Source organism: Rattus norvegicus, chromosome 9 (genome assembly GCF_036323735.1).
Source record: "Rattus norvegicus strain BN/NHsdMcwi chromosome 9, GRCr8, whole genome shotgun sequence".
NCBI lineage: Eukaryota > Metazoa > Chordata > Mammalia > Rodentia > Muridae > Rattus > Rattus norvegicus.
This window is the reverse complement of record NC_086027.1, coordinates 46,157,493-46,181,151: the sequence shown is the minus strand read 5'-3', so window position 1 is coordinate 46,181,151 and position 23,659 is coordinate 46,157,493. Positions and strand designations below refer to the sequence as shown.

The following is a 23,659-nucleotide window of genomic DNA, read 5'->3' as shown; positions in this document are numbered from 1 at the left end:
GTTGGGCCACGGGGCGGGCTTTTTGATGAAGGGCCGGCGGTGGGAAAGATGGCGGCGGCTCCAAGACCCTCCTGGTGGCAGCGGTGGCGGCGGCGCGCGTGGGCTCGGGACGGGGCCAGGCTTTTGCTCTTTCTCCTTCTGTTGGGGTCTGGGTCTGGGCCGGGGCCGCTGCATGTCAGGGCGGGTCAAGCGGTGGAATACTTGAAACGGGAGCACTCGCTGTCGAAGCCCTACCAGGGTGAGGCGCCCGGGGTGAGGTGGTCGCGCAGGGAGGGCTTGGGGACCTAGCCGGGATTGAGTTCGGGGGTCGTAGTCACCGGGTGGGAGGGGGCGCCCCGAGGATCTCCGCTCCTTTGAAGAGCCACAGGTCCCAAGGACAGGGGTCCGCCCCCCACCTCCGCCCCTTTCCGAGCGCTAGAAGTTTCTAGTAGGTCTGAGTAGGGCTCTCAGATGTCACCAGTGTCAGGCTTGGAGGAAGGGGTGTTTGGAGTTGGACAGAAATATGGGGAGAGAGAACTGAGAAAAACGAGGGATGGTTGAGGACCATTAGTGATGAGCCTGTGTCCGGGATGGAGCGGTGGCTGCTCTGGAAATAAAAACATGAGAAAGAACCCTGGTAGAACTCGGTCGGATTGAGACAGGAGTGGGGGAAAAAAGTCTGTTTGCTGGTTAGAACACCTGCTCCTGCCCAGGCCGCGAGCCCTGATGATGAAAGAGGCTGGTTAGCATTGCTCTCTTCAGGGATTTCTAGGTCTCTAAGCACAGCTCTGTGTCAGAAAATTGACATAGTTGTCTACAAAGAAGAGAAATTAGTGTAGCTGTAGCTTAATACAAGTTTGTTTTTCTCGGGGAGCTGTGGATAGGGGTGCAGGAAATAAGAATTCAAACTGCAGAAAGCTATGCACTGTTATTAGGATGTCCTTGTTTCACATGTTGTGCATAGTACCTCCTTAGTGTTGGTCCCTGCTGATACTTAGATGTTAAATGAGTTTTTCACCCTGGAGATACTTAGGCTAAGGGACTTGGGGACAATCGACTTCACACTTGAAAGATTGGTTTTTAAAAGAATATGATTAAGCTCATGGGCTTTTCAGGATCATTTTCTTTTGATATAAATGACAAAATTCTTGCTAAAGTTCACCTACACATATAGGTCTCAACTATTGTTACTGTGACAGCCCAAGGGTACATTGGAATCTTCTAAAGCTGAAGGACTTAGCTAAAGGAAGTTTGGTGTGACGGCAGGCACCTGGGGTTCCAGGAATTCAGGAGGCTGAGGCAGAATATTGAGACCCCCCAACCCCCATTTCAGAAAGAAAAAAAAGGGTTGGGGATTTGGCTCAGTGGTAGAGCGCTTGCCTAGCAAGCGCAAGGTCCTGGGTTTGGTCCCCAGCTCCGGAAAAAACAAAAAACAAAAAACAAACAAACAACAAAAAAACAGAAAGAAAAAAAAACCATTTATTCATGAAGACTAGAGGAAAGATAATGGCTCCAGTTTTTTTGTTTGTTTGTTTGTTTTGTTTTGTTTTTTTGTTGTTTTTTTTAGGGGGCGGAGTCTGACTTTGTGAACCAATTGATGGTAAATATAAGCTGATATTTCTCTCCCCATAGGTGTGGGAACAAGCAGTTCTTCGCTGTGGAACCTGATGGGCAACGCCATGGTGATGACGCAGTATATCCGCCTCACTCCAGATATGCAAAGTAAACAGGGTGCCTTGTGGAACCGGGTGGTAAGAGGCTTCCTGTGCTAGGACCCTCAGTGTCCTAAAAAGTCCAGAATAACTTCGACGTTATTTTGTCTTTTCCCAGTGTCCCATCTTCTAAAGATATTAAAAGTCTTTAGAGGGCTGGAGAGGTGACTCAGTAGTTAAGACCATTGTCTGCTCTTCTGGAGACCTGGGTTCAATTCCCAGCACCCACAAGGTGGCTCACAACTATCTGCAACTCCAGTTCCAGGTCATTCAGCTCCCACACACAACATACATGCAGGCAGAACACCAATGCATATAAAGTTAAAAATAAATAAATCGTTAAAAAGAAACTAAAAGTCTTTACAGATAACGGTGAACTTCATAATATAGAAATCAGATATTTCTCAATTGCCCTATAGTTAGAACAAATCATTCATTTTCTCCTTACCCTGAAATACCACACTTTGGAGTTTAATAGCTTAAATCTTACTTAATTACTTTGTTAGACAGAAAACTTTTGGCTTTTTGCTGTTATTGTTATATATTTATTTCTTAGCATGTAACCTAGGCTGTTCTTGAACTTAATAGCCCAGGCTACCCTCAAACCTATGATCCTTCTGCCTTACCTCTCTACTCTGGATATGGTGCTATACATCTGTAGTTCAAATTACTTGGGGGTCTAAGGTAGGGGGATCAGTTAAGCCCAGAAACTCAGTGGCAGCCTGGGCTACATAGTGGGACAGACACTGCTGGTAGACACTTAAGTGAGTATTAAAAAGGATTCCAAAGTGCATTTGTCCCACCCATAATCCTAGTGGCTTTCCCTTGTTTTAGTCAAGAGTTTGTTTCTGCTTCGTATGAAAGTCACTTTGAGCCATGACAGTCATTTTGCTTGTCCTCTGGACCCTTTCTAGCTTCCTCCTCTTCCTCGAGGAATGATGGCAGGAAGGAGCACCTGGCACTGCTGCACTGTGACTGCAGGTGTCAGGTTCCCGGTCCTTGCTGACCGTGCACAACCAGGTCACTGTCAGGGATGACTTTGCCATCCTTGGTGTTTTTTTCTCCTGGACTCCTGTGAATGAGGGTGCGAAAATCTTACACTTTACTGTGGTTTTTCTCATTAGCTGTAGATGCTTTGAGCCGATCTCATAAAAGGGACTGTGTCTCTTCCCTGTTCATTTCTTTCTATCCAAGAGTTGTAAAGGAACCTAGGCTGTAGTACTGAGCTCAGTGTGGGTCGTGGGAGAAGATAACTGATGGATCTAAGTCCAGCTTGGAGAGCTCTGGGCAGATCTCCACCTGTAATACCTGCTTAACTTACCAATCTGAGTCCTCAGAGTATAACCAGATGGGGCATGAAAGACTACAGTTTGCTACAGTGGGTATGGAAATGCATGCTGTTCTTACACACATACACGTCTGGTTTTACTGAAGGGCTCTTGTGGGTTATTGAATGATACATGGCTTAATACCTTAATATAAGAGTCTCCGATACCGGGGTTGGGGATTTAGCTCAGCGGTAGGGCGCTTGCCTAGCAAGTGCAAAGCCCTGGGTTCGGTCCCCAGCTCAAAAAAAAAAAAAAAAAAAAAAAAAGTCTCCGATACCTATGTTCTCAACAGAATGAACCAAGGAACTGTTTTAAGATGCATGGTTTGAGCAAGCACTTCTCAGATTTGGCTTCCACTGGAGTTATGTCTGGGGTCTACTCCAGGATGCTGATTGAGTTAGAATAGGGCACAACTTACTCATTAGGTTTCTTTCCTATTTTTCTTTTCTCTTTCTTTTTCTCTTTCTTGGAGCAGTTTGTTCACCATACTCTCTTTTCTTTCTTTTTTGTTCCTCTTTTGTTTCTTTTTGTTTTTTTTTGCAACAGGCTGTCTCGGTGTAGCCATGGCTGTCCTAGAACGTGCTCTGTAGAGACCAGGCTGGCTTTGAACTCAGAGATCTACCTGCCCCTGCCTCTCTAATGCTGAGATTAAACGTGTGAGCCACCACTATTGATTTAGCTATTGGGATTTCAAACATGCAGTGAAATTTCAGAGCCACTCTTAAAAATTACCATGAGCCAAAAAAAAAAAAAAAAAATCACCAGGAGCAAAACCGTATAGATGATACCCATGGTCAAGAATTAGCTGCAACTACCTGTTGACTTAGTGTGGGCTTCTTGGGCCTGCCCTTTTTGCAGGGCCATTGTACTACCTGCCGTCTACAGGACAGCTTTGAGCTTGTCCTGAAAGCTAAATGTAACAGCAGCGAGATAACTCAACATGGAAAGACAGAATAGAGCAGACTGTTGGAGACACCAGGGCTCCCTGCTAAGTGAGAAAGCGTCCACCCCCTTTCCACTGTGACTCTCTACTCCTAACACCAGGTCTTTTGGCTGATGTCCCAGAAATTAAAAACGAAAAACTGAACATGATGAAGCAGTGTGTTGCTCAAGGCCCAGAACAATCTATTTGGAAAGCCTTTGGCAGAGCCCAGCCAACCCTTCCTTTCTTTCTTCACAGCAGAGTTTAACTGGATGCCTCCCCAGACTACTCACCCCGTTTCTCCTGGAAACACTACAACTATGTCACACACTTAGCCAGCCTCTCATCACCTCCCTTTTTATAAGATTTTGGCATACAATTACAAAACTCAGAAGTCTGAATGACACCTCTCTCCTAATATCCCCAGCCCCAAGAGGCTGTCCCAGAAGAAGCTAGTGTTTGCCTCTGGCACATTTATCCTTCCTAGCCATGGCACAAAGGTTGGGGGACGTAACTTACTCTACTCTTCTGTTCTCCTGGGAACTCAGGCTTGCCCCTCAGCTTGGCTGAATTCCAGCTTTAGCTAATTAGAGTTCTTCAATAACATCTGCTAATTATCTCCGGAAACCTCTGTGTAGGACTTAGCTTTCTTTATTTTTATTTTTTTAAACAAATGAGATTTTGACTTTTCTTGGAAGCCCCACTTTTTAGAGTCTTTCTGTCAGAAAAATAACCTTAAGTTGCAAACAGGTATTAGTTCAATCACCTTTATCCAGTTGTACTTCCGGGTAGATGAAGGATCACAGCAAATTGATGTGCCTTTTCCAGATTCCTGTTTCTGCCGGAAGATGAGAAGATAATTGGGTGGTTTGTCTGCCTCTTATACAGAGTCCCTTAAACAGTTGAGTGACCCTGCCTCTAGTTTTTTGACAGAGTACTTTCCAAGTCTCAGATTTCATTTTAGCTTTGAGTGTGTTACCAAAGCCGCTTTCTAAGTCTAGACCACTTCTGAGGGTTTTATGGGCTTCTGGTTGATGTTCCTGTCTTACACCTGTCTTCCTCATATCAGCCATGTTTCCTGAAAGACTGGGAACTGCAGGTGCACTTCAAGATCCACGGCCAAGGGAAGAAGAATCTGCATGGAGACGGCTTGGCAATCTGGTACACAAAGGACCGAATGCAGCCAGGTATTAGGGACCCTGGGTTGCACCCACATGGGTGTAGCAGGCCTATTTATTCCTGTCTCCTCTTTTTGAGACAGGCCTTTCCTTCAAGTTTTCCCTCTCCCGTGGTATCTGTGAATGAATATTAACCTATTGTAGAGTAGGGTCTGAGTCCTAAGCAGTCTGAACTTGGCTCATCCTTGGGTGAGTCCTTGCTTGTTGATTCCTCCTGGGTTTTCCTGTGAAGTCTGGCCACTGGCTGGCTGAATGCACTCTCCCGGAACACTGGAGGCTGGTGTGCTAGTTTCTTCTGGGCACATATGCACTTACAGATCTCAGCACGAGTCAAGAGAGAATTCTCTGTTGTCCTTGCTGCTGTTGGAGCCGGTGCTCCAAGTAGATGGCAGGCTGAACCTGATTTGACCTGGTCTCTTGCAAGAGGTAGAACTTGGGAATTCAGTTCTCTCTTGGGGGCATAATTGTCACCAAGTGTTTGTGAAGCAGGATTCTGTAGATAGGGGAGCCTTAGCAACCTGTTTGGAGTAGAGTGCTAACAAGGTTAAAGTAGCCTCCCCTTTTCCTGCCTTAGCAGCAAGCTTCCATACCTGCTCATGGACCCGGATGTAGGTCCCTTGCTGGGTGCTTTCATGTGTGTGTACTCATCTCAGGAAATACCTGGAGCTGTTTGAATATCACCCTGTGCTCTGCCGTGTAAGATCCTCTCCCTTTGTCTGCTCTTGGCTGTATGTCATTGTTCATCATCTGTTCTCTCTCTCTAGGGCCTGTGTTTGGAAACATGGACAAATTTGTGGGGCTGGGGGTGTTTGTAGACACCTATCCCAATGAGGAGAAGCAGCACGAGGTAATGGCAAGTGTCAGAGCTAGGGCATGTCTACTGACCATAGCCCTTCCCCTAGGAGCAGAGTACAGGAGGGAATGTGAGAGACAGTGAGGTTCCCATTGACCTTCAGAGGATGATGTTCTTGGCAGTTTTCTTTTTTCTTTTTTCTTTTTCTTTTCCTAGAGAGAAAATCTCTGCCTCTGGGATTTTAGCTTCTTAGATTTGGTAACAAAAGCAGAAATGACAAAAAGAAGCACAGGGAAACTGGGCTTCACCAAAAGGAAGAACCTGGGGCTGGAGAGCTGGCTCGGCAGTTAAAAGCACCAGGCCTTATAGAGGACCCAGGTTCAGTTCCTGTACCCACATGGTGGCTCACAACTGTCCATAACTACTTATGGACACTGGGTGCTCTCCTTCAGGGACAGCTGTTGGTCACACTGGGTGTTTTCCTGTTGTGCCAGCAGCTTCTCATGCATTGCTGTAAGGCAGCCTCTGGGGTTGAGTGGTGCTGTCTTGGCTTCTGGGTTGAGGCCAGAGCAAGGGGAAAGATGGGTGCTCCAGACTTGAAGCATCACTGTGGACTCTCCTACCACTTGCCCTGCGTTGCCAGCATCTTTATCTTCTCCAGCAGCAGTTCCCATCTCTTACAAGAAAGGGTTGAGTAACAGAAGTTGATGAAACTGATACACTTATTTATAATAATAAGGCCTCACTATGTAGCCCAGGCTGGCCTGGAGTTACCTGAGCTCTTCGTCCTCAGCCTTCTGAGTCCTAGGCTTGTGAATGGGGCCACCGTACCTGCCTCAGATCTAAGCATCCTGATGGAGCCCAGTGTCTAGACAGTGCAGAGACATTAACTATCTCTGAGGTTCTTCAGTACTGCCTTCTACTGGCAAGGACTGTATCCTCCTTTCCTGTGGCGCTGCCCTGAGGTGGTCGAAAGCTGCTGACAAGCTGTCCTGGGTACCCTTCAGAAGGCAGGGCTGGGTTGGGGATGGAGACCACTCACTCCCCACAAAGACTTATCAGAAACACATGCAAAATGTGACAGTGACTACTGTGTGTACCACACTCAGATGTGGCAGTCAGAATCTCCCGAGGTCACTTTTAGAGGAGCTGGAAAAGTGAGACCTGGGTTAGGTGAGTAACCTTCTGTTGTGGATCAGTTAGAACTGTGTCTCTGTTTCCTCTGGCTCCTTGTTGTTTTAGGCCCATCAGACCCTTGCTAGATGCCGGGGCAAGACCAGCATCACCTCTGTGTTCTGTAGTGTGAAGATTTCTGGAGACTCTGGGGGTCCTTTGAGAGGACACAGTGGGCTGTCCTTGGTGGGGCAGCAGTAATGGAGCCTTTCTCCAGGACAAGGCATTTAAATTGAAGTCTGAAGGATAAGGAGCCAGTGGTCCATGGAGAGGGAAGGCATGTACTAAGGCATTCTGGGAAGGGACAGGGAAGATAGGAAGTACAGATCTTCATACAGAGGCTAGGAGAAAGGCAGCCAACGCCTCGCTGTGTCCCACATTGCATGAGCTTCAGTGTTCCTGTTTGTTTGCATCCCTCTTAGGCACACTAGCCACACTGAGGCTGTGTGCCCGAGTGCTTGTTAGTTGGGCTGTTAGATCATTTACAGTGTGACTCCTCTTTCCCAGTGAATGAACAGACTAGAGAAGCTGTGTTGTTCAAGGCCACAGCCTTTGTAGGGTCTCCCTGTCCTGAAGCTTACCCTTTTGGTGCTAGAATCCATTCACTCATTCCCTGTCCATTGATTTCTTTCTAGAGAGAAGAGACATTAGGTATTTTCGTATATGTGATTTCAAGTTCTTTGAGCTTCTGTTTAGTCCACTCCCAACCAACTGGGGCCGTCTCAGAGGATAAGCTCAGATGTACTTTCTCAATGGTGTGGTTTACTCTGCTTACTCATACAAGGGTGCAGGGCATTGTTTGTTATTTACTTGTAGCAACTCTTTGTTTCAACTGTTAGCGTCTTTGCCCTGTGAGTAAGACTGAAGAGCAGAAGGAAGTCTGCAGAGCTGAGTGGGGTCACACAGGTCACAGAGCTGGCTCTAGAATCTCTGCCTCTGGGACTTCAGCTTCTTAGATTTGGTAACAAAAGCAGAAATGACAAAAAGAAGCACAGGGAAACTGGACTTCACCAGAAGGAAGAACCTGGGGCTGGAGAGCTGGCTCAGCAGTTAAAAGCACCAGGCCTTATAGAGGACCCAGGTTCAGTTCCTGTACCCACATGGTGGCTCACAACTGTCCATAACTACTTATGCAGCTTGTGCCCTCTTCTGACATCTGTTGGATGCATGTGGTGCACAGACATGCATGCAGGAAGACCACGCAGATACCTACATTTCTCTTTTTCTTTTTTGGTTTTTCAAGACAGGGTTTCTATGTGTAGCCCTGGCTATCCTGGAACTCACTTTGCAGACTAGGCTGTCTTCTTCTAACTCAGAGATCTGCCTGCCTCTGTCTCCCATGCACCACTATGCTCAGCTCTAAAATTAATTTTTTTTTTTTGGTTCTTTTTTTCGGAGCTGGGGACTGAACCCAGGGCCTTGTGCTTCCTAGGCAAGTGCTCTAACCACTGAGCTAAATCCCCAACCCCTAAAATTAATTTTTTAAAGTAATAATCTAAGTGCTTCAAAGCATACTGTCAGGAGTAGGGCTGGTGTTGTCTCTCAGAAGAGTATTTGCCTCATGTGCACAAGAGCCCAACACTGGGCATACCAAGAAAGTAGGATCACCTGTAGAGTGGAGGAAAATCTATCCAAACCTTAGTAGAAATCCATTGCTTGCTATATAAAGAACGGCCAACTACAAGTTAATAAAAGACAAGCCAATACAATAATAGGCACGTGGGCTGAGTAGAGTTTATGTGAAGAAGATAAATGGATGGCCAATTAACATGAACCGATGTTCTACGTCATTAACTTAGAGAATCACAGATGAGACCACAGTGAAATCCTCACAGCAACAGAGCACAAGTTCAGAGATGTGGCGGTCATTTGGAACCCACTGATACTTGTGGGGATGTAAAATGATACAGTTGGAAAGCAGGCATTTCTTCTGACTGCTAAAGAGATTCTCTAATCCGGTGAATCCACTTGTGTATGTGTAGCCGAGGGAAATAAAAGTTTGTATGAAAGGCTTGTACATTGTGCCCAGAGGGTCATAAGAGAGTCATGCTTATCTCGTGAGCTTGTACCTATGAAATATGGTCAGATCTATAGAGATAAGGTAGACAGGAGTTGTCCAGAGCTGGGACTCTCAAATAGGGAGGTGAAGGGTAACTGCCAGTGAGCACAGAGTTAGGGAGTGGTTAAAAATGTTCTGATGGGGGCTGGAGAGATGGCTCAGCGGTTAAGAGCACCCGACTGCTCTTCCAGAGGTCATGAGTTCAATTCCCAGCAACCACATGGTGGCTCATAACCATCTGTAAAGAGATCCGATGCCCTCTTCTGGTGTATCTGAAGACAGCTACAGTGTACTTATATATAATAAATGAATAAATCTTAAAAAAAAAAATGTTCTGATGTTGGGGTTGGGGATTTAGCTCAGTGGTAGAGCGCTTGCCTAGCAAGTGCAAGGCCCTGGGTTCGGTCCCCAGCTCCGAAAAAGAAAAGAAAAAAAAATGTTCTGATGTTATGATAATCACTTTAATTATCACATACCGGAACCCACTTTGGGTGGATCAAGTGGTACATGGACGATATCTCTTTGTTGCTGCTGATTTAGACGTGGTTGAAAGATGAGTCCATAGGCTTTTGGCCCTAGGAGCCCGTCCACTGAAGGCCATGTTTTTCCTGTGAACCCAGATGTTGGTGAACACTTGGAGGAACTTGGTAGTACAGATGTCTTTGTTCAGTTGAAGCCAGAGTCTAGTGGCAAGGAACTTTCAGAATGACCACACAGAAGAGCAAAGCTGTTGCAGGCTAGGCCGTCGTTTTGTCTGTGACACATTTGATCTTCACGCATGGGAGGGAGAGGCAGCCAAGAGTGAGGGGAACAGCTCCCCAGTCTGCCTTGATCAGGTGAGCCTGGACGTTGTGGTCCAGGCTCTCTCCTTATATATTGGTTTCCTCCTTTTAACTGGAAGAAAATGAACTCTAATTTCTTAAAAAACACATTTCAAGTTGAGGAAATAGTGATAGAACTCATGTCCAGAAAGTGGAGAGCTCAGTCCCTAACATACCCACACACATGAACACCACAGACCTACACACATGTGCACACTTTGTGTTCCCTTAGTCCTTTTCTTGATAAACTAATCTCACTTGGTATTTTTATTTCTGGCCTATGTCTCTTTCTGTCTCTGTCTCCCCTTTCCCCTCTCCTCCCCTCTCCCCTCTCCCCTCTCTCTTCTCCCCCCTCCCCTCTCCCCCTCCCCCCTCTCCCCTCTCCCCTCCCCTCTCTCTGAGACAGGGTTTCTCCATGTAGCCCTAGCTGTCCTGGAATTTGCTCTGTAGACCAGGTTGACCTCTAACTTAGAGATCCGTCTGCCTCTGCCTTCTGAGGCGTGTTCTACCACCGTCTAGGGAAATCTTGTTCAAAGAACTCTGACTTCTTAAGTTTTCTTGTTGTAACACTTAGACGGGACTCCTTTTTTAAAAGTTTCTTAGATAATGATGATGCCCAAGTGTATAAGCATCATTTGGGGACCTGGTTTTCCCATAACCTTTGAGGAGCCAAGAGAGGAGGTCAGAGTCACCTAGCAGGAGACTGATGGGTTTGGCGCTCATACAGTCATGTGTCTCAGCTTTGATTATTGCCTGCTCTGAGGAGCATGACTTCTGCTCAGGTACTTGGGGTCCTTTCTGTTCCTGCATGAAGGGCTAGCTGAAGAGCATTGTAGGGCCTGTAGGGCCTACAAAAGGGACAGGTGCAGCCAGAGGCTGTGGCAAGCACTGCATCCCCTATCTGAGGGCTCACGTGTACTTCTCAGGAGGAGGCCCCCTCCTAGCAGCACCTAGTGGAGGAGCCATTTGTTCTGTTACCACGGAGCAGGAAAAAAGACGAATGTGTATAGGCCTCTTTTTACAAAGAAAATGTCATCCCATTCAGCAACTGTCTAAAGACATAACTACGAGACTGGGAGCCTAAGAGCATGAATGTCAGATTCAGATTCTGATAAAAGTCTCAGATCTATAGATTGGTAATCCGTTACTGATCTACTGATACTACCCAGGCTGGTATCAAACTTCTGGTCCTAGGTGCTCTTCCTGCCTCAGCCTCTTGAGTAGCTGGGATTATAGTCGTGTGTCACTGTGCCCCCAGCCTGTGTCCTTTATGTCCTGGCATAACCGCACTTGCTCACATGGGAGCATTTTCTTCTCCTCAGCTAGTGAAGAGTAATTGTTAAACGTTGCCTCCTTAGTCAAATACCTGTGTGTTTTTCCTAAAAAAGCAAGGTCTGTTCCCAGCTTAGTGGTCAAAACAGAGGAGTTATAAATGGTGAGTTCACTGCTGCTAGTCTTCAGGCCTCACTCGGGTGTCCTTAGTGCTCCTCTGAGTCCTTTAGCAGAAGAAAACCCAAGGCCCATGGACATTTGTTGAGCCATTAGAGCATGTGTTCTCATTTATTTTGTGTATGGCGGAGTGCATACGTGTAGAGATCAGAGGACAGTTGTTAGAATTGGTTCTCTCCTTCCACCCTGTGGGTCCCAGGGCTCAAACTCTAGTTGTCAGGCTTGGCAGCAAGCTCCTTTCCCCATTGAGCCATATCGCTGCCTACTCTTAGTCTTTAATCTGGAACCATCCTCAGATGTCAGATGTCTTTGTGCTTTAGAGTTCCTAAGCATGCTGTTTACATACCTGACTTTTTTTTTTTTAAGGATTTTAAAATGGATGGGGTCTTACTTTGTATCTTGGTCTGTAACTGTGGCAGTCCTGGGGTCATAGGTACCCACCATACTTGCTGAGACTTCCTTCAAGAATATGATGGGTTACTAGTGTCACACACACTACGACTGAGACAAGGCTCTGGAGCTCAGCCACTTGGTTTCATGCCTTAAGTACATTCCTGAATACCAATGTTCTCTCCTACCACGAGGACACTGGCTCAAAGGTGCCTGTCACCAAGTGAGTTTGACCTCCAGGACCCAAAAGGTGAAAGGAGAGAAGAAGCAGCTCCCTCCAGTTGTCCTCTGCCCTCTTCCTGCTAAGTAAATAAATGAAGTGATTCCGTAAGGAAGATGGTGTTGCTGGCTCACAGGACTGAGAGGACTGAAAACATGACCTCTTAAACGCCACCGCTGTTACTCACCCTTCTAGATTGATTGGCAGCCAGCTTGACAGTAGCTGCTGTGTAGCCTTCTCTTGTCTCTCCTCTCCTCTCCCCACCCCGTGCTTCCCATCGCAGAGTTTTGGGAGCACAGCTCGGCAGTTCGTAGCAGGCTTAGGTTGGGAAGCACTGCCCTGGAAGAGTGGCTATCTTGTGCCAGTTGATGAACTTGGAGATCTGGCACTACAGGCTTTCCACCCAAGATTCTGAACCGAGAAGTGACTTTCCCTGTTTGCTAAGAATATTCAAGTGTGCTTTATTTTAGGAAGTTAGACACTTCTTCACCTTCTGGTATCTCGGTGTCATAGATGACCTTTTCATTGCATTTGAACATATTTAAAGTGCAACTTTTTAAAAAGAGGAAGAGACTGAGCCTATTAATTCCCAAATGTTTCTAGACAATTTCCTGGTCTATGTGAGCCAAGGAGATTACTCCCCTAGATCATGCATGTTTGGCTTTGAACAACATTTAATGTAAAAATTCATTTATTCAACTGTTAATTGACTGTAGTTTTGTTGACTTCCTCCTGAATGACAGGCACTGTGCCAAGTTGTCCACCCATCTCTTCTTCCCATGGTTAACCCTGTAACCTCTACACAGCATCTCCACGTATTCCAATAAGGATATGACGTAGAGGTCACACATTGCGAAGGTGTGCAGCTGTGGTAGTGTGGGATGATTAGGACCCAGCCTCAGCTTCCAGAGGCAGACCCTCCATGCGCTTTTCTGTTAGGCATCCACCCTATGTGCTTTGGACCTGTACACTCTTAGAATCCACAACACCAAAAGTTCATGAGTATCTTTTTGGGGGTATGTTAGGGGAGACAGGGAGTTAGCCTAGAGTTTTCTATGTAACCAAGGATGACTGTGGACTGTGGCATATGCAGTCATGCTCAGTTTTATGTGGGGTTGAGCACCCAACCCAAGGCCTTGTGCATGCCAGGCAAGCATCCTACCATCTAAGCTACACTCCAGCTCCCCTACCATCTCTCTCTAAAGCAGAAGTTGACTTATTAAGAAAAGTGAGGAAACTCCCAAGAGTGGGAAAGGTCCAAAGAGTAGGAGGATCCTGAGAGTGGGAGGGTCCTGAGAATGGGAGGGTCCTGAGAGTGGGAGGGTCCTGAGAATGGGAGGGTCCTGAGAGTGGGGTGGTCCTGAGAGTGGGAGGGGTCCAAGGAAGAATCCTGAGTATCTTGTTAATGAGCAAATGCTTCAGAGCATCTTTTAAAAAAAAAAATATGAGTGGTTCCAGTGGTACAAGGTTTGGAAGCTTTTCCTGTGCTATAGTCAGTATTCACTTGGACAATAGGTGGGAATTCCTTATTTTGGGGACTCTGAAATCAGGCATGAGACGCCCGCCTTGCCATAGCGTGAGCTGCTGAAGCTACAGATGGAAGCGATGGAGTCATGGGCTCAGTGTCACTTCGTGCGTCACAGTCTTCCTGGATGTAGCTCAGTGTTTCCATAGCAGGCAGGAAACCCTAGGTTTGATCCCTAGCCTGCTGTGGACTTGGCAAAGGCAGCGTTCTATTCCTAGCACCTCGGAAGTGCAGGTAGAGAATTCAGTCACCCTTGGATACACGGTCTGATGACGCCAGGGCTGCACAAATGCCTCAGAGAAACAAAACCAAGAGTGAACCCCAGCCCCATTCTAGACTGCTGCGAAATTCCCTGACTGGAGTACCCTCATGTGTACACAGATGAAAGGCTCCTCCAGGGCAACTTGGACACAGCTTCCTGCCTGACTTTTGCTGTCACACCAGCCTTAGGAAGAGTTGGGTAGCCTTGCCAAAGGATTGCTGTCCTAAGCATTCTAAAATTCTAAGTTAATCGTGTGATTGGAAGTGATGAATAAGGCGAATCTAGGGGTCATCAGAGGACCCTAGGGCACTTTTTAATCCCTTCCTTTCCTTAATTGTTCACTGAAGTAACAAGCTTTCTCAGAACCCATTTCTGAGAATTACCTAATAATACGCTAGCAATTACCTTGCTCTAAATGACAGTTGCATAAGAGTAACTTTATGGTGGCTTAATCATCCACTGATGGACTACATGGCCCTCGGGGTCCTGTAGCACATAGGTTATGCTGGTGATTCACAACTGCTGGGAAGCTCCTGGGGGGTGGAGGGGCTCCCCTACCTTGGTCCATGAGGCTGACGTGCCCTGACATGCTCTGCCTTGCCTCCCACCAGTCTCTTTCTTACATCCGTCCTTCTGACCACCTGGGCCCCACCCAGAGCACAGTTCTCTCACCGGCTGCTAGTGCCTCTTTTTTTCCAGAGCAGTTATTGCTGGTGGAATATTTCCCACTGGACCATAGCATTTCAAACAGTACTGACTCTTAGCATAGTTGGCTTTACTGAGGAGGAGAGGAGTGCATGCTTTGGGAGCCCCTCCCCCACACTCCTATGAACTGGGCTGAGCTGAGCATGTGAGGCTTCTCTCAGGGCTGGTGGCTGAGAGCTGTGGAGATCTGCTGAGGCAAAGCTAAAGAGCCTCAAGCTTGGCCAGTGACTTTCTAAGCTTGTGCTGCCGCGCTCCCACGGAGACTTTCCCTGTTGTAGGTCAGAGTGACAACAGTTATTTGGGATGTATGTCCGTGAGGCTCAATTAGAGGGCAAATGATCCCTTTGGATTAGAGTTAATTTTATGGTCTCGTACAGTAGAGTTTTTGTCTTCTGGGCAAGAGCTGTATCTTGAGACCTGAGCAGTACAAGTGTCCTAGTCAGGGTTCCTATTTCCACACAAACATCATGACTAAGAAGCAAGTTGGGGACAAAGGGTTATTCAGCTTACAGTTCCTTGTTGCTGTTCATCACCAAAGAAAGTCAGGACTGGAACTCAAGCAGGTCAGGAAGCAGGAGCTGATGTAGAGGCCATGGAGGGATGTTACTTACTGGCTTGCTTCCCCTGGCTTGCTCAGCTTGCTTTCTTATAGAACCCAGGGTCTCATAAAGGGTATGTCTACAACTGAGGCTCCTTTTCTGTGATAACTCTAGCTTGTGTCAAGTTGACACACAAAACCAGCCAGTACAATTGACCCCTTGTGAACTTGACACACAAACATCACTATTAAGCCTCAACTCTTACTTTCTTATTGATCCCCAAAATCTAAATAACTTTAGAAGTCCCATAGTCTTTACATATTAAAATTTCAATCCCTTTAAAATATCTAATATATTTTAAAGTTCAAAGTCTTTTTACAATGCAAAGTCTCTTAACTGTGGGCTCCACTAAAATACTTTCTTACTTTAAGGGAGAAAATTATCAGGGCAGAGTCACAATCAAAAGCAAAATCAAACTAACTGTTCAATGTCTGGGATCCACTTACGATCTTCTAGGCTCCTCCAAGGCCTTGAGTCACTTCTCCAGCTCTGCCCTTTGTAGCACACACCTTGTCTTCTAGGCTCCAGATGCCTGTTCTCCACTGCTGCTGCTGCTCTTGGTGGTCATCTCATGGTACTGGCGTCTCCAAAATGCTGCTGTCTTCCATTGCAACTAGGCTTCACCAATATAGCCTCTCACAGGCTCTCTTCATGGTGCCAGGCCTCAAGTCCTCTGCATGATCCCTTCAGTCCTGGGCCATCAACTGCAACTGAGGCTGCACCTTCACCAGTGGCCTTCCATGGCCTCTCACAGTGCCCAGCCTCAGCTGCTCTTCATGACCCCTTCAAAACCAGTACCACCTGGGTGACTCTCACACATTACCAAGCCACAGCACGAGGCACAACCTTGGCTATCTCTGGAACACAGCCTCTTTGTGCTCTGAGAAAGCACTTTCCAGATGATTTCACCTCAGTGATGCTGGTCTCTTCTTAATTACCACTAATTTCTTAGCTCCAGCTGACCAGCATCAATAGTCACGGTAACTCAAAGGTTTGCTTTAGTAGTTCTGGTATCTTGTTAATCACTGATTCTTCTTCCCCAGCTAACCAAAACCACAGAATCTTCACAATCAAAACAACATGGCCCTGATAAGAGTCTTTAATCTTCCCTCTGAAATTTCACAAGCCAGGCCTCCATCTTCTGCACTGTTCTCAACATTATCTTCGAAGCTCCTACAGAAGCTCTTAACATCCCAATAGCTCTTCTAGCTCAAAGTTCCAAAGTCCTTCCACAGTCCGCCCCAAAACATGGTCAGGTTGTCATAGGAATACCCCACTATGTTGGTACCAATTTGTCTTAGTCAGGTTTTCTATTCCTGCACAAACATCATGACCAAGAAGCAAGTTGGGGAGGAAAGGGTTATTCAGCTTACACTTCCACACTGCTGTTCATCACCAAAGGAAGTCAGGACTGGAACTCAAGCAGGTCAGGAAGCAGGAGCTGATGCAGAGGCCATGGAGGGAAGTTTCTTACTGGATTGCTTCCCCTGGCTTGCTCAGCTTTCTTTTAGAACCCAAGACCACCAGCCCAGGGACGGCACCACCAACAATGAACTGGGTCCTCCCACCTTGTCCAGTAGTTGAGAAAGTGCCTTACAGCTGGGTCTCGTGAAGGCATTTCCACAACTGAGGCGCCTTTTCTGTGATAACTCCAGCTTGTGTCAAGTTGACACACAAAACCAGCCAGTACAACAAGACATCTCAAATTTGGAAGAGTTGACTTTTTTTCTGGTTTTGTTTGGTTTCTCTTTCCCCTCTGTGCTGTAGGCATACAGTGGTCTGGGAGACATAACCCAGTTGTGTTCGGGTAATGCAAGATGTTTTGTTTCACAAAGCTGCTGAAAGCCCCAGGTCCCTCCCTCCATGCAGTAGAGAGGTCTTTGTAGTATGCTCCTTGAGAGTCTGATATCAGGTAGCCGGACAGCCTCACAGCAGTGTGCAGGCACCTGGGCAGGTACTTTGTATATATAGTGAGAGCTTCAAGAGTTTGCTGGGAGCCCTTTGTGGACCCTGAAATTCTGTGTGAGGATTTTGGCTGCTAATTCGTCTACCACAGCAGGGTCATAGCTCTCCCAAGGCTGTCTCTTTCTGACTGGGTCTCCTGTGTTCTGTGTTCTGTGTCCTATCTTGTTTTGTACTAACCTGCTGGACCCACTCAGGCCCAGAAGAGGCGCTATTCCCCAGGAGTTCAGGTACTGGGCTCTTGACTCACTGTGCTCACCCCTGATTTTCACCATCCAGCTGACGTTTCTGGCTGCTCAGAGTCCATGTGGCTGTTGTCTCAGGAGTTCTGAGTATTTGGTCTTGACTGCATTTCTACCTTGCATGTTGACTGTCTGGAACAGTGTGGAGCTTGTCCAAGAAGCGCATGCCTCATCTTCCCTTCCCCCTTCATCACTCAACCTCTCTGCATTGACTTGCACTGGGATCATTCTGGAATGGTTAGCTCACCAGTTTAGAGGAGGAATTGCTTACACCGCTCTGTGGAGAGAAGGCATCTCTTAAGTAGTGGGAACCCAAGTAGGTAACATGGACATTTTTAAGTTTTCCTACATGTGAAACATTGCCCTCTCACTGTTGGTATCTTTGGGGGAGGTTATGTGCGGATGCTGGACGTCTTGACTAAGAACAGTGGCTGTGGCTAGAGAAGCCCCCCAGAGCCTGTCCTAGCAGTGCTTTCTGGAATCAGTTAACATCAAATACTGGCAGGATTTTAGGGTCAGAAAGGAGCTATCCAGACTAGAAAGATTCCCTGACCACTCAAACGTATTTTTGAGAATGCCTGCTGTGTGCCAAACACTTCACTTGGGCAGAGGGCTAGGGCTGAAGTGGAGACCTGGGCGATGATTTTCCTTTTTTTCAAGCAGCAGCTGGGGAGAAAAGTAGCTATCCATGTGGAAGAGACTTGCTTTGCAGTACCAAACAGTGATCGCTGGGAGTAGAGTGGACCCCAGCATCCTGCAGGGCCACTTCAGGTCTACCCTGGTCTGGAGAGTGTGGACTAACATCAAGTGTGGAGTCCGTGCTCCCTGAGTCCATGCGCCCTGTGCATGATCATCTGTATGTGGGTCCTGTTGGGGGTGGGCTGCTTAAGATGAGGCAGGGGGTTCAGTAGTGCAGGCAGTGCTGAGTCTTCTTCCTGTCTGCTCTCTGCTCCCTGTGTTCCAGCGGGTATTCCCCTACATCTCAGCCATGGTGAACAACGGCTCCCTCAGCTATGATCATGAGCGGGACGGGCGGCCCACGGAGCTGGGGGGCTGCACAGCCATTGTCCGAAATATCCGTTATGACACCTTCCTTGTGATTCGCTATGTCAAGAGGCATCTGACGGTGAGTCCCGTCTTGGAGCAGCTGGTGGTGTGTCCTGCCTCTGCTCCGGTGGCTGACCCTGGTCTCTGCTCTGCTTCAGATAATGATGGACATCGATGGCCGACATGAGTGGAGGGACTGCATCGAGATGCCTGGGGTGCGGCTCCCCCGGGGCTATTACTTCGGCACATCCTCCATCACTGGGGATCTCTCTGGTACTGCACTGCTCTTTCTTCCTGAGCCTCAGTTGACCCCTTTTGTCAGGACCCCAGACTTGGTGAGGCCCTTCAGAGGACAGCTAGATAGAGAGCTGTGGGAAGCCACTCAGATGGTTTAGGAATGCTGCACACTTCTGTTGAATCTGTCAAAGTTCCACCCAGGCTCCTTTGGGACAGCTGTATCCTGAGCTGCCCTCCAGCAGTGTGCGCGCCTGTCTGCCCAGCTCTCCGGCCTGTGCCCCTCTCCCGGCTCTGGCTGCTGTGCCTAGCTTCCCTTCTTGAAGCTGCTCCCTGACTCTGTCACCCCCTCTTAACCAACCCCAACCCCAACCCCGAACCCTCTCCCTCTCTCTCTCTCTGTTCAGATGTTTGAATGAAGTTTGTGTACAAGTCTGCTAGCCATCTGCCTCCTCCTGGTACTATAATGCTGCTCTTGGTACTATAAATGTCTACTGTGCCATCTGCACTGGTCCACGCTGGAGAGAGCCTTGCCCTGGCTCTGTTCTGACCTGTGGTGTCTGCTTCCCCCTATGCACAGTGCACTGTCTTCGTCCTCCTCTGGCTGGGCCGAGTTCACCAGCACTGCAGCTCCTTACTTCTGTGGCTGACATACAGCACCACACTTAGTTTTGGCCTAGGCAGCCAATTTTTAAAAATTTATAAACTTCTAACCTGTAGAAGTCTAGTTTTGTTGTGGTCATTAATGTTGGCTTTTTGTTTGTTGGTTTATTCACATTTTAGTTATTTTAGTTTTGAGACAGTCTTGCTTTGTACCCATGCCCTGAGCTAGTGATGTAGCCTGCCTCAACCTTATATGTGCTGGAATTATAGCCACGCACCACCACACCCCGCATTGTCTGGTTTGTTTGTTTGGGTTTTGTGTGTGTGTGTGTGTGTGTGTGTTTTTTAATTCAAGAACTCCTTGAGAAAGCTCAGCTAGCTCTCATCTGATCCAGGCTCTGATGTCTACACTGTAGAACATTAGTTCTGAAAGAAAGAAGAACAGAAAGGCAAGAGAAAGGAGGAGGAGGAGGCCAAGGTAGGGGGGTCTCCGAGTTTGAGGCCAGCATGGTCAACATAATGGGTTCTAGGACAGCCAGGGCTATATAGACCTGCCTAAAGGAAGGAAGAAAAGAAAGAGGAGCCTAACAGTCAGGACAGTCTGAGCTACAGAGTGACACCGTCTCAAAAAAGAAAGGAAATAAAGGGAAGGTCAGTTTTCTGCATAGCTTCTTTGATATTTTTTTTTTAAAGATTTATTTTATTTATTATATATAAGTACACTGTAGCTGTCTTAAGATACACCAGAAGAGGGCATCAGATCTCTTTACAGATGGTTGTGAGCCACCATGTGGTTGCTGGGAATTGAACTCATGACCTCTGGAAGAGCAGTCGGGTGCTCTTAACTGCTGAGCCATCTCTCCAGCCCTTCTTTGATATTTTATTTGTTTCTTTGTTTTACTTTGTATTGTGATAGGGTCTATGCAGCCCAGGCTGGCCTAGAACTTGCTGTGTAGTCCAGGCTAGCCTCGAACCTCTGGTTCTTTCTGTCTTGGCCTCCCATGTGCTGAGATTACGTGCATGATACTGTGCCTGGCCTACCCTGGCTTTTTATCCTGTCCTGTAGTTTAAACTTAGTTCCAACAGCACAAACATTTTCTAGACAAAGGTTGAAGATTGTGTCAGACCAAGGAGCTGTGGATATGCTCTGATAACAAACACACTCAAAAATTGGCCTCTGGCAACTGCTGTCCTCAAAGGAAGTAAGTCAGTCCCCACTGAAGGGAGCAGAGCTTCATCAAGAGTGAGCTGACACTTGGGTTGGGGATTTAGCTCAGTGGTAGAGCGCTTGCCTAGGAAGCGCAAGGCCCTGGGTTCGGTCCCCAGCTCCGGAAAAAAAGAACCAAAAAAAAAAAAAAAAAAAAAAAAAAAAGAGTGAGCTGACACTACTTCTGCAGCAGGAAACCTTACAAGCCTAGAGATCGGAACAGCCTGAAGGCCATTTAGTCTCAGCTTTCAGCAGACAGGAGTGGTGAATCTCTAAGTTCTAGAACAACACGGGCTACATAAAAAGACCCTGTCTCAAACTAACAAAATTTTAAAAAGCCCAAACCCAACAAGAACAAAAACTTTAAAAAAGAGGAGTTAGTAGAGCGCTTGCCTAGCAAGCGCAAGGCCCTGGGTTCGGTCCCCAGCTCCAAAAAAAAAAAAAAAAAAAAAAAGAGGAGTTAGGCACAGGGGCTCACACCTATAATCCTAGCATTAACAAGATCGAGACTAGAAAGTCACAGGCTTGAGGCCAGCAGCCCATGCTACCTACTGAGAGCCTGTCTCATAAAACCAACCAGACAAGGAGACGCGTGTGTACATGTGTATGCAGGTGCCTGCATAGGCCAGAAGAGGATGCCAGGTCCCCTGGAGCTTGAGCTACATGGGATGGGAGTCATGGGATATGTGCTGGGAACTGAACTCTGGCCCTCAGCAAACACTCTTAACCACTGACCATCTATCACCCTAGCCCTAATTATTTTTAGTATTATCTTTAATTAATTCTATAAGCAATGCATAGTTACCAGTAGAATACATAGACTATCTCCAATTCTTTATTCTTTTAGATAAGGAAATTATGAAGCTTTAACTTTTAAAGAAGTTTGGGTTTTGCTGTTGATGCTGTTGAGTTTAGTGTATTGCCCTGGCTCACCTGCGTCTGTGTTGTCCAAGTGCCTTGAGTTTGCACCAGTCCTCCTGTCTCTGCCTTGCAGTGCTAGAAGTACAGGCTTGTGCCACTACACTTGGCTTTTTTCTTTTTTAATTAAGTGCAGGCATACACCATCAGAGGGTCTCACAGGACACTTTGATTGACTATGTAATTTCCTTAGCTAATCCTCACTTCCCCTGTACCCTGTCTTCTTGCTCCTCCTGCAGATCTTCCCTCCCCCAGGTTGTCCCTCCCTTGCACTTGTGTATTTAAATCTACATTCTGCTTATGAGAGAAAACATGCTTGCTGTATTTGTGCCCCCATTACCATGCCTTGGTTCCACCTCCCTTCTGTTAGTTTCCATACTTTCCTGAGAGGTCTTCTTCCACTGCTGTCATGGGGTAGAGAGGCTTATATCAGAGCCTTGACGCAAGATAGAGCTGCAGAAGCCCTCTTGTTGAGGGCAAGGGAGTAACCCTTTGTTCTCCTTTAGATAACCATGATGTCATTTCCCTGAAGTTGTTTGAGCTGACTGGAGTAAGGACCCCAGAAGAAGAAAAGCTACATCGAGACGTGTTCCTGCCCTCAGTGGACAATCTGAAGCTGCCGGAGAGTGAGTGTGGGATTCTGGGAAGTGGCCTGTGCTCGGGGAGGAGGTTGCAGTGTCTGTAGAGTCTGGGACAACTGGCACCTGCAGCTGTCAGTCCTTCTGTGCTCCTGTGAGGCACAAGGAATGCCTGCACTGCCTCCCATCTGTTCTCTTACAGGCAAGGCAGCAGTAGGTGGGCTGCTGCTCCATTTTTAAGTTGAGCCACCTGGAAAGAGGGAGGTCAGGGGTCTGGGTCCTCAGAAGTGGACATCAGAAATTAGGGACTGTTGGCCCACTGTAGGGTGGGCTCCGCATTCCTTACTGTTGTTGTTTTTACTTCCTCAGTGACAGAACCACCAACGCCCCTGAGTGGGCTGGCTCTCTTCCTTATTGTATTTTTCTCCTTGGTGTTTTCCGTATTCGCCATTGTCATTGGGATCATACTCTACAACAAATGGCAGGACCACAGCCGGAAACGCTTCTACTGAGCCCACTGCTGTCAGCCCCTCCACAGCCATGAGGTGTGGGTGTGAGCACACAGCCTGTTGTTCAGGGACCCTGCATCCTCATGGTCGTACACGGGGACATCTCACTGGCCCAGGCTACCACCCTCGGGGCCAAGCAGCTGTGGTGTGCCTTTCCTTGGAGTCCTTCCACTTAGGGGTGAAGAGACATGGATGGAGCACTATCTATTGTGATGCCTACACTACAGAATGAGGCCGGCAGCCCAGGCGCAGACTGGATACAGCAGGCCTCCCACTGCATTTTAAAATTACCAAGTAGAAAACCAGAACTTATACCCTCTGGAAACTCGCTTACTAGATTTTGCGTTTGCTCACACCTCTTTCTACTTCAGGAACTCCTTGGCAACCTGGATGGAGACTCTCCCGCACCTGCCTGTCTCCCTCCACTCACCATCCTCTTTATCTACATCCTCAGCTAGGGAAGCAGCCTGCTGCTTACATCAGGCAGCCCTGTGTTTCCTGCAATAGCTCATTGCTTCAGCCTCTTCTCTGCTGGGTGGACCTTGTTTCTGAATGTTGCTGGGTCTTCAGCTTCCTTGCCAGCCCTTCAGGCCTTTGGATGGTTTGGCTAAACGTTGTTACAAATCGAGAGATGCGTGGACAATTCACAGATGTGAGGTTAACTGTGAAATCATCCCGGTCCAGGCGTGCCTCAGAGCTATTGGCTGCATCTGACCATGTGGAGTTTCTCGACTTGCTGGACCCTGCTTAGTCGCATGCTTTGTGTTTGTCCTGATTCTTGGGATCCTGCTTTGAATGTTGGAAGTGAAATGCAGCTTTCTTCTTATTCCCTGGACTTGGACACACCCCTGAGACATTTGGCCTCTCAATGAGAAGAAACAGTTGGTGATCTCACGTTACAAATCTCTGAGAGCGAAAGCCCTTCATCCTCTGTGCCTGGAAAAGCTCTGGTCATCGAGCAGCAGCACAGCTTGAGTGGCCTTGTGTGTCACCTACTACACTGCCTTATTCTACGAGTGTCACATGCTGCTCACCTATCCGCCCTGTGGTTAAATTGGTTACAGGCTAGTCTCCATGGAGGGCCTGACACAGTTCTCTGTAGCCTGAGGAAAAGTCTTCATAAAGTAGCCGATGGAACCAATCATGAGTTCTGGCTCAGTGGCCTTCTTGTAGGGTGGGCTTGGTTGGGAGGTTCCAGCCTTTCTCCTGAGCCCCAGGTGTGTCACCTCTTATCCTGTCCCCGC

The 23,659-nt window shown here is 47.4% G+C and overlaps 1 protein-coding gene across 5 annotated transcripts; it reads left to right on the top strand.

Annotated features, from left to right (window-relative positions):
* Lman2l (lectin, mannose-binding 2-like) lies at nucleotides 1-23,556 on the top strand. Of its 5 annotated transcripts, none has more exons than XR_010054583.1 (9): nucleotides 1-238; nucleotides 1,612-1,730; nucleotides 5,011-5,128; nucleotides 5,884-5,966; nucleotides 17,275-17,307; nucleotides 18,284-18,445; nucleotides 18,525-18,701; nucleotides 21,835-21,954; nucleotides 22,276-22,305. XR_010054583.1 is itself a non-coding variant. In XM_063266892.1 (9 exons), the coding sequence occupies exons 1-9, from the start codon at nucleotides 49-51 to the stop codon at nucleotides 22,416-22,418; spliced, it is 1,083 nt and encodes a 360-aa protein (XP_063122962.1). In that variant the 5' UTR covers nucleotides 1-48; the 3' UTR covers nucleotides 22,419-23,556. The 5 variants fall into 5 exon arrangements, 4 of the variants coding, with proteins under 4 accessions (XP_063122962.1, NP_001389005.1, XP_038940460.1 ...); XM_063266892.1 differs by having other exon boundaries at nucleotides 18,525-18,639; nucleotides 22,276-23,556; NM_001402076.1 differs by lacking the exon at nucleotides 17,275-17,307 and having other exon boundaries at nucleotides 27-238; nucleotides 18,525-18,639; nucleotides 22,276-23,556.
* The last annotated feature ends 103 nt before the right edge of the window (nucleotides 23,557-23,659 follow it).